The 13,000-nt window shown below is 42.6% G+C and overlaps 2 protein-coding genes and 1 long non-coding RNA gene across 10 annotated transcripts; 1 reads left to right on the top strand and 2 right to left on the bottom strand.

Annotated features, from left to right (window-relative positions):
* The first annotated feature begins 42 nt into the window (after positions 1–42).
* UQCC6 (ubiquinol-cytochrome c reductase complex assembly factor 6) lies at positions 43–12,770 on the top strand. Of its 8 annotated transcripts, none has more exons than XM_086401074.1 (5): positions 75–222; positions 5,117–5,299; positions 5,576–5,672; positions 6,385–6,502; positions 12,369–12,770. In XM_086401074.1, exons 2-5 carry the CDS (start codon positions 5,296–5,298, stop codon positions 12,474–12,476), a joined length of 327 nt encoding a protein of 108 aa, XP_086257200.1. In that variant the 5' UTR covers positions 75–222; positions 5,117–5,295; the 3' UTR covers positions 12,477–12,770. The 8 variants fall into 8 exon arrangements, with proteins under 8 accessions (XP_086257205.1, XP_086257202.1, XP_086257200.1 ...); XM_086401073.1 differs by lacking the exon at positions 5,117–5,299 and adding an exon at positions 5,363–5,482 and having other exon boundaries at positions 122–222; XM_086401077.1 differs by having other exon boundaries at positions 144–222; positions 5,117–5,165.
* LOC147372342 (uncharacterized) lies at positions 2,282–3,969 on the bottom strand. The gene is made up of 2 exons (XR_015164007.1): positions 3,831–3,969; positions 2,282–2,799 (listed from the first exon to the last, which is right to left on the bottom strand). It is a non-coding gene; the product is annotated as an uncharacterized LOC147372342 (long non-coding RNA).
* On the bottom strand, positions 5,236–6,398 carry LOC147372341 (uncharacterized). The gene is made up of 2 exons (XM_086401072.1): positions 5,878–6,398; positions 5,236–5,757 (listed from the first exon to the last, which is right to left on the bottom strand). The coding sequence occupies exons 1-2, from the start codon at positions 6,272–6,274 to the stop codon at positions 5,744–5,746; spliced, it is 411 nt and encodes a 136-aa protein (XP_086257198.1). The 5' UTR covers positions 6,275–6,398; the 3' UTR covers positions 5,236–5,743.
* Positions 12,771–13,000: the final 230 nt, after the last annotated feature.

Here is a 13,000-nt window from a genome sequence, read left to right as displayed (position 1 = left end):
AATCCCACGCCCTGTGGTTATCACGTGATGCCCAGCCATCCAGTTACGTTCGCGCTCCTCTCGTTGGTTCTTCTGGTTGCCAGTTGGCCTTTCGGGAAGGGTGGAGGATAAAAAGTCTGGGAGGGGAAGCACTCTGCTGACGTAAGCTTTTGTCCTGCCTGACTGTTCGGTGATGCCCGGGTAGGGGGGTGCTTGCGAGTTGAAGTCCTCGGCGCTGTTTAGGTGCGGCTTTTATGCTTGTTAGAACTATCCGGGCTTTTCCATCCATCATTTTATTATGATTAAAAAAGTGCTTTGCATTAATTACCAAGTAATTACTGTGATGTAAGAAAAAGAAGCGACTTTACAGTCAGAAAACGTGGGACTCCTGGGCACTGTACCATATTGGGTCTCAATATGTGAAATGACGGTGATTGTAAAAGGGTTTTGTAAAATGAAACTTTACCTGAGCTGTTCTCTGCTTTACTTCCATTGTATAGAAATATAAAAGTTCGAAGTCTATGAGAGTAGATGGCATTCAAGTATGACTTCCTCCTTTCAACCTTCTGGGCTAACCCTTCATTTCTTGATGACTTTGCCCCTCGTGTTTGTTTCATTAGTTCTCAAGTTATCACTGGTTTTTGTATAAGGACTTCATTAACTCTGCATGAAAATAGGCTTTGCTGTTTCTCTAGTTTGCATGATGGGAGACTTGGCTGCTGTATTAGCTTTCCATAGGTTATGCTGTCGTACTAGATGAGTCCAAAATCTCAGTGGTTTACAGCAGGGTTTTTGTCACTCATTGATTAATATACGAGCTGGGAAATGGTGGAAGCTCTGCTGTTTCTGTCTTCTTCATTCTAGGGTTCAGAAAAGGGCTTTCATGAGTAAATACAGAAATTTTGATTTGTATTATGAATTGCTTAAGTGAAACTTCGAACATTTTTAAACTCTTCAGAACTTACATGAATATTCTGCTTATTGGTAGATAATCACTCAGAATCTGAGTTATGGGCGGTATTCAGTGACTATCTGTTGAGTGACTAAAACAGCAACAGCCCATCCTCTTTTTCTCTCTGGGTTTGCTAACTGTTCTGGAGAAGGTTTAAAGCAACATCTCTTAAGGTATTCTTGTATTTTTTTTTTTGGCTGCCACAGCATGTGGGATCTTATCTCCCCCATGGGGATGGAACCTATACCCCCTGCAGTGGGAATGCGAGTCCTAACTTGTAAACCACCAGGAAGTTTCCCATCCTGAATATATTTGTAAATGTCTGAATTAGGTGAGAATATTGTGGAAATTAAGTAGAAGTGCAGGTTTTTAATGGGAAGCTCAAGAAGTAGGAAGCTATCATCTTGTATAGGAATCATCTCTGATGCTGGCAGGCAGGGCTAGCTTTATGGGTGTGTGATCTGTGTGGTTGAATTTATTGTTGTCTAGCTGCTAAGTTGTGACCAGCTCTTTTATGACCCCATGGACTGTAGCCGGCCAGGCTCCTCTATCCACGAGATTTTCCAGGCAAGAACACTAGAGTGGGTTGCCATTTCCTTCTTCAGGAGATCTTCCTGAGCCAGGGATTGAACCCATTAGCATTAGCAGGTGGATTCTTTACCACTGAGCCACTAGGGAGGCCCGAATAGTTGAATAGGGCCCCATAATTGACTTAACTGTTCTGCTACTGACATCTTGAAATTATTCATTTAACAGGGGCCTGCATTTTTACTTTGAACTGAGGTTTACAAATTATTACTTGACCCTGTTGACAGGTGTTAAAGAGGAAGATTAAATGTGCAGTGTCGCTGTGGAATAGGGGGGGTCTTGCAGGGTGAATGGGTACTAAAGACAGCAGTTATATTGATAACAGTGGTAATGATGATGGTAGAACTTACAGCAGCATACGTTTACTGACTGTACTGTGCACTGCTTTAAGTGCTTTCTGTGTATTAATCCTTAAAATTCTCAGGAGGAAACTCTTGAACAGATGTCACAGGTCAAATTTGAAGGCTATCAGGCTGAAGAACAGGAAGAGCCAAGGCTCCAGTTCAAATCTGAAGGCCATCTTCTTGAGAATTCCTTCTTGCTCTGTTCAAGCCATCAACTGATTGAATAAGGCCCACTCACATTATGGAAAGAAATCTGCTTTGTTAAAGTTGTAGGATAAAAGATCAATATAGGACAATCAGTTGTACTCCATATACTACCAACAAATCATCAGAAAAACACCATTCACAATAATACCAAAAATATGAAATACTTAGGGATAAATCTGGTAAAAAACATTTCCCCAAAATTAAAAAAATATTGCTGAGATAAATTAAGTAAGACCGAAATAAGTGGAGAGATACGTTGTATTCATAGATCAGAAGACAATATTGTCAAGATGATTACAGATTCAATATTATGACAATCAAAATCATTACAGCCTTTATTGTAGAAATTGAGATGATTCTAAGTCATACAGAAACTCAAAGATCTAGAATAACCAAAACATTCTTTATAAAGAAAGAACTGTATAATATCACTTATACGTGTAATCTAAAAAAAATAGAACAAAATAGTGAATATAGCAAAAAGAAAAAACTGGAGGACTACACTACCTGGTTTTTATTATAAGGCAACAGTAATCAAGATAGTGTGGTATCACAATGGAAAAAGATAGAGTGCAGAAAGACACATACATAGAGAATTAATCAGATTTTCCACAAAGGTACAAAGGCAATTCCGTGGAGAAAGCATTAGCGTCTTTTCAGCAAATGGTGCTAGAACAACTGGACAGCCGTATGCATACAGGCTTCCCAGGTGGCTCAGTGGTGATCTGCCTGCAGTGCAAAAGACTCTGGTTTGAACCCTGGGTCGGGAAGATCCCCTGGAGGAGGGCACTGCCACCCACTCCAGTTTTCTTGCCTAGAAAATCTCACAGACAGAGGAGCCTGGTGGGCTACAGTCCATGGGGTCGCAAAGAGTTGGACAGGACTGGAGTGACTAAGCACACACATGCAAACAGAACAAAACTTGGGCCCACACCTCGCACCATACAAAATGTTTTGCTCAAAATGGATCATAGACCTACTGTAAATCCTAAATCTATAAAACTTCTAGGAGAAAATACAAGAGAAAATCTATGACCTTGGGTTGAATTTCTTAGATATAACAGCAAAGCATGACCCATTAAAGAGAAAAATGGAAATGGGACTTCATTAAAATTTAAAACTTCTGCTTTTCAAAAGGTTATTAAGAAAAGTCAAAGTATAGACTGGGAAAAAGTATTTGTAGATCAGATCCATCTTATAGCTCCAATACTATAAGTACACTATTAGTTTATAATATTACAATATTTTGGCCACTTGATGCAAAGAACTGACTCAATGGAAAAGACCTGATGTTGGGAAAGATTGAAGGCAGGAGGAGAACGGGACGACAGAGAATAAGATGGTTGGATGGCATCACTGACTTGATGCACATGAGTTTGAGCAAGCTCCGGGAGTTGGTGTTGGACAGGGTAGCCTGGCGTGCTGCAGACCATGGGGTTGCAGAGTCGGACAGGACTGAGCAACTGAAGTGAAGTGATCCATAATGTATAAAGAAGATTCAAAACTCATAATTTAAAAAACCCAATTTTAAAATGTGCAAAAGACTTGAACTTACACTTCCCCAAATGGTTCTCAGCATGATTATTCATGAGATACCATTACCCACCTATTAGAATATCTAAAATTTGAAAAGAGTGCTACACTGTATTGAAGAGTATGTGGAGAAACTAGAACTCTCATACACTGTTGATGGGAATGTACAATCATATAACTACTTTGGAAAACAGTTTGGCAATTTCTTAAAAAGTTAAGCTACATACCCAGGAGAAGGCAATGGCATCCCACTCCAGTACTCTTGCCTGGAAAATCCCATGGATGGAGGAGCCAAGAAGGCTGCAGTCCATGGGGTCGCTGAGGGTCAGACACGACTGTGCGACTTCACTTTCACTTTTCACTTTCCTGCATTGGAGAAGGAAATGGCAACCCACTCCAGTGTTCTTGCCTGGAGAATCCCAGGGACGGGGGAGCCTGGTGGGCTGCCGTCTATGGGGTCGCACAGAGTCGGACACGACTGAAGTGACTTAGCAACAACAACAACATACCCACCTTGGCTGCAGCCATTCTACACCTAGGAATGTATGCAAAAAGTGGAAACATATATTCATAGATCTGTACACGTTTTTCTGGCACTCTTCACTGTTCAGAGCAGTTTTTATTCATTTTAGCCCCAAACTGGAAACAACCCACATGCCCACCAAAGGTGAATGGATAAGCCAATCGTCGTATAAACATGCTCAGCAATACAAAAGAGTCAACTGATACATGCAACAGTGTGGATGAATCTCAAAATAATTGTGCTGCATGAAATAAGCCAGGCCAAAAATAGTACATTCTGTATGACTCCATTTCTTTAACATTCTGGAAAGTGCAAACAAGTCTGTAGTGACAGAAAATAAGATCAACTGTTTCCTAAGAAATGAGGCTGTGTGGGCAGAATTAGAAGTGCAAAGAAACTTTTAAAGGTGGCGGATGTGTTCATAATCTTGATCCTCGTAATGGTTTCACAGGTGTACAAGTATGTCAGATCTCATCGAAATTGTATACTTTAAATACGTGCAGTTTATGGAATGTCAAATATACCACCATAAACTTGTTTTTAAAAATGTGACTGTATCATGATATATATTATACATAGAAGGTTGTTTGGATTGTCTTTCATTAACCTTTTGCTTAATGAAACAAAACACAATCTTTTGTTTTACTTGAAATTTACTTGATTTATAGTGTTGTGTTAGTTTCAGGTGTACAGCAAACTGATTCAGATAAACTCAAATATATAGAATATATATTCTTTTTCAGAATCTTTCCCATTATAGGTTATTACAAGATATTGAATATAGTTCCCTGGGGTATACAGTAGGACAGTAGGTCCCTGCTGTTTATCTATTTTATGTATAGTAGTGTCTGTTAATCCCAAACTCCCAATTTATCCGTCCTTCCCACCCCTTTCCTCTTTTGGTAACCATAAGTTTGTTTACTTTGTCTGCAAAACACAATCTTAAAAACACATAGGCTGAATGTTGATTTCATTCTTCCATTTTTCCAGTGGCAGCACAGCACAATGTCATAGCTGTCTGGGTGTGGCTCTGTTTCAGGTAACAAACGATGTGCAGGGTAAGGGAGTTAGAGGAGGTAAGGTTCGGAAAAAGAACGAGAGGGGCACTGTACAAGAACAGATCACCTTTAATGAGGTGAGATTAGTGAGCTGCTGCACTAACCCAAGAAATGAGTAAGTATACATAGGCATATATGTGGACATTTACTGTCTTAAGGGGGCCTGTTCTTCTCCAAGGTTGTTCGGGCTAGTTATCTCTTAACCGGCTGGGGCAAGGAATTCTGGAGATCAGCCAGAGACTGGGACCGGCTGGGAGCTGGGTGTAATCAACCTTAATGTCCATTTTTTTCCCTTCCGGTGAGAGAGTTCTGTTTTGCATAGAATGGTGGGGAGGACCCAGAGGGGAGTTTTAACTCCAGGCTATTTTGAGCGTGTAACTTTCCTTCACAGGGAACATGAGAGAATGCTTTTTAACTTCATTTGCTCCAGAGTGGCCTCATCTAAGCACGCATGGCTCAGTATGCGATTCTCCACCCGCTGGTGAAAGGTAGAAACGGGAGCAACCTCCTTTGTGCGTGGGAAAGCACACACGATGCAACAATCCAGCCAGAGCTCAGCTCAAGACTCGACATCTGCAAGGAAAATTCATTTGTAAAGAAAATGATGAGAGCGCCCAGATCCTGGGGTCCCGGGGGGTGGGGGAGGGGGCGGGGGTGGGGAGAGAAGGCGCATGCTCAGGCCGAAAGCCCCACTTCCGTCCGGGTTACGTTCCCGCGCCGGCAGTGACACCGCTTTCCGGTCCGGCGCAGCTCTTATCCCCCGCACTTTCGGTCCGGCCCGCGGCCACCCGTCCGGCTCCCCAGCGCCCTTCCGCCGTCCTCTGACCCGCTGCCGAGCGCCCGTGCAGCAGGCGGTATAGTCTCCCCCGGGGCACACGTGTAGGCTGGGCAGTGCGGTCTGTAGTCCCTCTCCTCCCTGGAGTTCCAGGGGCGCGGCAAACCATCTGGTGCGGAACCACCCCCTGCGGCCTTCCGCTCGCTCGGCTAGGGCCGCCTTTGAACGCCGAAGGACGGGTCCCCACACTCCGAACCTGTGGAGGGCTGGTCTTCCGCCTCTAGGGGGCGTTCGTGCGCCCAGCGCCCTCTTCATAATTGAAGTCCCAGGTGTTTTGACTCCGCAGCTGCGCTGCAGTCGGGCTCGTTTCCTCTCACGGCTTATTCAGGACCTTCTAACACCGGCTGCTTTCCCTCCCCGTCCAGCTCTGCGAAGATGCCCGCGGGTGTGTCTTGGTCGTCTTACCTGAAAATGTTCGCTGCCAGCCTCCTGGCCATGTGCGCCGGCGCCGAGGTGGTGCATAGGTACTACCGACCAGACCTGGTGAGTGCCGGAGAGTCCTTGCGCCTCGCTTCTGGACCACTTCATTTTCACAGCGGCAAAGTTCAGTTCAGTGGCTCAGTCATGTCCAACTCTTTGCGACCCCATGGACTGCTGCATTCAGTCTTCCCGAATGCCCATCACTAACTCCAGGAGCTTGCTCAAACTCATGTCCATCAAGTGGTGATGCCATCCAACCATCTCATCCTCTGTCATCCCCTTCTCCTCCTACCTTCAATCTTTCCCAGCATTAGGGTCTTTTCCAGTGAGTGAGTTCTTTGCATCAGGTGGCCAGTGTATCGGAGTTTCAGCTTCAGCATCAGTCCTTCCTAATAAATATTCAGGACTGATTTCCTTTAGGATTGACTGATCTCCTTGCAGTCTAAGGGACTCTCAAGAGTCTTCTCCAGCACCACAGTTCGAAAGCATCAATTCTTTGGTGCTCAGCTTTCTTTATAGTCCAACTCTCACATCCATACATGACTATTGGAAAAACCATAGCTTTGACCAGACAGACCTTTGTCAGCAAAGTTATGTCTCTGCTTTTTAATATGCTGGCTAGGTTGGTCATAGCTTTTCTTCCAAGGAGCAAGTGTCTTAATTTCATGGCTGCAGTCACTATCTGCAGTGATTTTGGAGCCCAAGAAAATAAAGTCTGTCACTGTTTCCATTGTTTCCCCATCTGTTTGCCATGAAGTAATGGGACTGGATACCATAATCTGAGTTGTTTGAATGTTGAGCTTTAAGCCAACTTTTTCGCTCTCCTCTTTCACTTTCATCTCTCCTCACTTTCGCTCTCCTCTTTGCTTTCTGCTGTAAGGGTGGTGTCCTCTGCGTATCTGAGGTTATTGATGTTTCTCCCGGCAGTCTTGATTCCAGTTTGTGCTTCAGCCCTGCATTTCACATGTTGTACTCTGCGTATGAGTTAAATAAGCGGGGTGACAATATCCAGCCTTGACATATTCCTTTCCCAATTTGGAACCAGTCCATTGTTCCATGCCTGGTTCTAACTGTTGCTTCTTGACCTGCATACAGATTTCTTAGGAGGCAGGTCAGGTGGTCTGGTATTCCCATGTCTTGAAGAATTTTCCACAGTTTGTTGTGATCCACACAGTCAAAGGTTTTGGCATAGTCAATAAAGCAGAAGTCAATGTTTTTCTGGAACTCATTTGCTTTTTCTATGATCCAGTGGATGTTGGCAATTTGATGTCTGGTTCCTCTGCCTTTTCTAAATCCAGCTTGAATATCTGGAAGTTCTCGGTTCATGTACTGTTGAAGCCTGGCTTGGAGAATTTTGAGCATTTCTAGCATGTGAGATGAGTGCAATTGTGCGGTAGTTTAAACACTCTTTGGCATTGCCTTTCTTTGGGATTGGAATGAAAACTGACCTTTTCCAATCCTGTGGCCCCTGCTAAGTTTTCCAAATTTGCTGACATATTGAGTGCAGCACTTTCACAGCGTCATCTTTTAGGATTTGAAATAGCTCAGCTGGAATTCCATCACCTCCACTAGCTTTGTTCGTAGTGATGTTTCCTAAGGCCCACTTGACTTCGGACTCCAGGATGTGTGGCTCTAGGTGAGTGATCACACCACTGTGGTTATCTGAGTCATTAAGATATTTTTTGTATAGTTCTTTTGTGTATTCTTGCCACCTCTTCTTAATATCTTCTGCTTCTGTTAGGTCCGTACCATTTCTGTCCTTTATTGAGCCCATCTTTGCATGAAATGTTCCCTTGGTAGCTCTTAATTTTCTTGAAGAGATCTGTAGTCTTTCCCATTCTATTGTTTTCCTCTCTTTTTTTGTGTTGATCACTTAGGAAGGCTTTCTTATCTCTCCTTGCTATTCTTTGGAACTCTGCAAAAGTGATGTTGAAATTAGGATTGCATCTGCCTGGGGCCTAAAACCTTACAGTGGCATCTCGTGGCCATTAGAGCAATACATGGCCTGCTCTTAAAACAGTCTACGCAGTTTTGAGGTTTTACTGGGTCTGTCACTTGCCTGCCACTGACCTTATCTTCTCCTCTTTCTTTGTTCCCTCTGTTGCAGCCACACACACTTCCTTGCTGTTTCTCCAATTCATCAAGCCTGTCCTTACCTCAGGGTCCTGCTTTTTTTCTTCTTGGAATGCCTTTTTTTCCCCCAGATTTTGTTTTGGTTTACTTCTTCAGAACTTTAAAGTCTCTGCTCAGATCTGATCTCCTCCAGCAATGAGTGTTCTTTGTATGGCCCCCAAAGAATTCCCCAAAGAATTCCATCGTAGTCCTTCGTTTCGGATAGAGCACTTGTCACAATTTGCAGTAATCTTATTCATTTGTCTCTTTACTTGTTCTTTGTTTCTTCCACTAGAGTATAATTTCCAGGGCGGGGAGGCTGTGCCTGTCTGGTTTGCTCTCCTGTCTCAATCATCTAGAAAAGATCTTAGAGTGTAGTAGATGCCCAGTGAATATTTGTTGAGTGAAGGAATGAATGTAGGCCTTCAAAGGAGGGAGGAATTTAATAAGCATTCTTTGGATTAGAACTGACAACTAGAGATACTTCTGAGGAGTTACGGTCCTGGGCAGATGAAGGCAAGGAAGTACAGTGCAAATAACTACAGGAATGTGCTTGGTGTTTTATGCTATGGATGTGAATGGGCTTCCCTGGTGGCTCAGTGGTAAAGAATCCACCTGCCGTGCAGGAGATACAGGAGACCTGGGTTGGGAGGATTCCCTAGAGGAGGGCATGGCAACCTACTCCAGTATTCTTACCTGGAGAGTTCCATGGACCAAGGAGCCTGGTGGGTTACAGTCCATAAGGTTGCAAAGAGTTGGACACGACTGAAAGCAACTTAGTATAGCACACAGACTAAAAGGGAAAACCTCCCCCACTGACGACTCCCTGTCTCCAGTCTACTCCCCAGTTAACTGCCATTTGTTGGTTGGCATATTCTTCCAGATTTACACACACACACAGAGTTTGTGGGGTGCTTTTTCCTCATATAAAGATAAACTCATATACATGTTTCTCTGTGGATTCCTTGTTTTGGTTAACGACTGTATGGATAGATTTGTTTATATTGATAGCTTTTTTTCTTTCTGGTCATTGAATAGTATTTCATAATATAGATATTCCATATATTATTTACTCAATTCTCTGTGGACATTTAGTTGGTATCTAGGTTTTGTGCAAACAATGCGGCAGTAGCTCTTTCTTACCACTTTAGACGGCTTCTCTTGAATTTTAGGGAATCATCAAGGATAGTTAGTAAAGGGGTAAGAACCTTCCACAGAAATGCAGTTTGTTTGATCTTTAGCTTGTGCAGGAATAGACATCAAACAGGTTTCACAAAGAGAGGAATGCCTGGGAATTAACCCCTCATTCTCCCATCTTGTCAGCGAGAACGTTCAAGGGTTGTTACCAGCAGCTGCCTGGACCTTGGGAGGAGGTGGCATGGGACAGAAATCTCTAGAAGGGGCATATTGACATGTCCCAGGCCACCTCATCCTGACTGGGTGGTGACATCAGCAGTGGGGGACCTCTGTAGGGACTTGATGGCCAGGGCTGGCAGGCTGTGTATAGGAGGCTGTTGGCTTTGCTGACACCTAAGGGATTTATGTTCTTTTATCTGTGTCTGTTGGCATTGTTCCAGCAGTTATTGTCACTGTTGTAACTATCACCAGCCTTTGCAGTAGGCTTTCAGCCTATACAGCTAGAAGTCGGGGTGCATTTCAGAGCAGAGGAGACCAGGAGGGCTGCCTGGGGCTTGTGCTCAGTGCTGTCTTAGGGCAGAAGCTCTAAGGCAGTTGTCCCTGAGCTCCAGGCTTTGGACCGGTACCTCCTGTCAGATCAGCAGCAGCATTCGATTAAGAAATTAAGTGCACAATAAATATAATGTGCTGAAATCATCCCGAAATCATCTCCCCCACCCCCCACCCCTGAGCTGTGGAAAAATTGTCTTCTACACAATCAGTCCCTGGTGCCAGAAAGGTTTGGGACTGCTGCTTTAAGGGGACCTTTTCCTAATCATCCAGTCCAGGAGCAGATTCAAAGACTCAAGGCAGTGTTCTGTCCTGGAATTGAGTGTTTTCTCCTCAGGCTTCCCTTTTGCATTTCCTTCTCCCCGGCATTACTTTACTTGTTCTGTTTTTCTTAACTTGTCATCTGTTTACTATTGGAGGCATAGTAGGTCAAAAGACAGTCTCTGGACTCATTTTAAAGCACTGTTTTTTTTTGTTGTTGATCATAATTTTTTTTCATCCTGAGTCATTTTAAGTAAAGTGCACTTTAGACATTTTGAATTTTACATTTCTGAATTAAAATATTGAAAGCCTTTCTCTACACCACTTACTATGATATTTTCTTTTTTTGACATCTTAATTAATTTTGTTTTGGAGTGTAGCCAGTTAACAATGTGATAGTTTCAGGTGGACAGCAGAGGGACTCAACCATACATCTACATGTATCCATTCTCCCCCAAACCCCTCTCCCATCAGGGCTGCCATATACTATTGAGCAGAGTTCCTTGTTAAAGCATTTATTTTTGGCTGTCTCCAGAAATAGCCATATATACAAAGACTGCTATTTAGGACCTGTGCCAACATTCCTAACTTTTGATGCCAAAATCATATTAAAATTGGTTATGTATTTCTATGTAAATAAGTGCTTTATTTTAATCAAAGTTGAATTGTCACTTTAGCCAAACAGTGGAAACAATCCAAATAAATATCCATTAATTGGTGCGTGGATAAATAAATGGATACATTTATTTGTATCCATGTAAATAAATGGATACATGGTGAGTGGATAAATAAATAAATACAATGGAGTTATTTTTTGGTCCTAAAAGGAAGTATTGATATAGGTGACAATATGGATGAATCTTGGAAACATGCTAAGTGAAAAAAACTAGTCATGAAAGACCACATGTTGTGTGATACATTTATATGAAATGTTCAGAAGAGGCGTGCCTATAGACAGGGCAGTGGCTTGATGATGGTGGTGGTGGTGCGAGGGTTGTGTGGAAATGCGGACAGCTGCTAATGGGTTTGGGGTTTCTTTTTGGGGTGATGAAATGTTCTCTAAATTTATTATAGTGGTGGATGTGCAACTTTGTGGCTATACCAAAGGTATTGAATATTTAAATAGGTGGTATTTAAACGATACTATGGGCTTCCCTGGTGGCTCAGAGGTTAAAGCGTCTGCCTGCAATGCAGGAGACCTAAGTTCGATCCCTGGGTCGGGAAGATCCCCTGGAGAAGGAAATGGCAACCCACTCCAGTATTCTTGCCTGGAGAATCCCATGGATGGAGGAGCCCGGTGGGCTACAGTCCACGGGGTCGCAAAGAGTTGGACACAACTGAGCAACTTCACTTTCACTTAACGATACAATACCAATATTTAAACCATACCATGGTTTGTGAATTGTCTTACTAAAGCTGTTACCAATTTGAGAAGTCACTTTTCTTGAAGGCAGTGTTGTAATTTTTTTTGCCTACTGCTTTATGCTTTGCACATAGTAGGCACTGTTTCTTAACAAAGGAATTGATTCCTGATACCTGTTTTCTGGCTAGGCGTGTTAGAGAGGTCAGTAAATAGTGCAGGAAAGAATTTCCCAGTGTGGGAAACCTTGTTCAAATTTGTGGCCTGTCAATTAATATTGATGCAAACTTTCTGTGAGTCCTTTAGTACTTAAGCTGTAGCCATGCTGATAGCTGTTAACAGAGGGCTAGAAAGTAACTTAGGTCAACAGCAGGTCCTCATAATATTTATCATTGAGTGGCAGGGGGCTTTTGTTCTTTTTTACTTTTTACTTTCTTTGATGTTTTTCAGGTCACATTCACAGTGTAAAAAAGCACGGTTATCTGTATATTTTGTTTTTGTATTTTATAGAGAATACCTGAAATTCCACCCAAACCTGGAGAACTTAAAACAGAGCTTTTGGGACTGAAAGAAAGACAACAGGAACATCAAAATTCAACTGTGCCAAGAACTCTGTGAATGAGAATTAAATATGTATTTTTAGAATTTAATGAATGAAATTGTTTGTGTTTAAGCACCTAATACAAACTGCAAGAGGAAGTGCTCAGTAGATTTAACTGATTTAGTTATGGCTTGACCAGGTAATCTTGAAAACTGCCAGTTTATATCATCAGCTTCTGTAGTTTGATAGATACCCAGAGTGTAGTTACAGTCTCTTGCCCTTATAATTTTGGCTTATTTCTCTGAATAAGCTTGACTGTAATGGCAAATGTGGATTGTAAATTAACTATAATAAAAGTGACATTGACCATATGTGCTTAGTGAGAGGTTAGTATTTCTAGGGTTTGGATTCTTTTGGAGTAAGTTTAGATTTACAGGAAAACTGCCAAGACAGCACAGTTCCCAAATCCCTCTGCATTTCCATGAATGCCCTCATGTAACATGACCATGGTACAGATCACACATGCCAGAACTAGGTCTGATTCTGGATTTCCCCAGCTTTCATCTATCCAGGCTACTATGACATTTAGTTGCCATGTCTC

The sequence above is a fragment of the Bos grunniens genome, chromosome 5 (genome assembly GCF_055505025.1).
Source record: "Bos grunniens cultivar Pamir isolate PY7600 chromosome 5, Bosgru_T2T1.0, whole genome shotgun sequence".
NCBI lineage: Eukaryota > Metazoa > Chordata > Mammalia > Artiodactyla > Bovidae > Bos > Bos grunniens.
The sequence above is the reverse complement of the archived record's forward strand: the minus strand, read 5'-3'. Positions and strand labels throughout refer to the sequence as shown.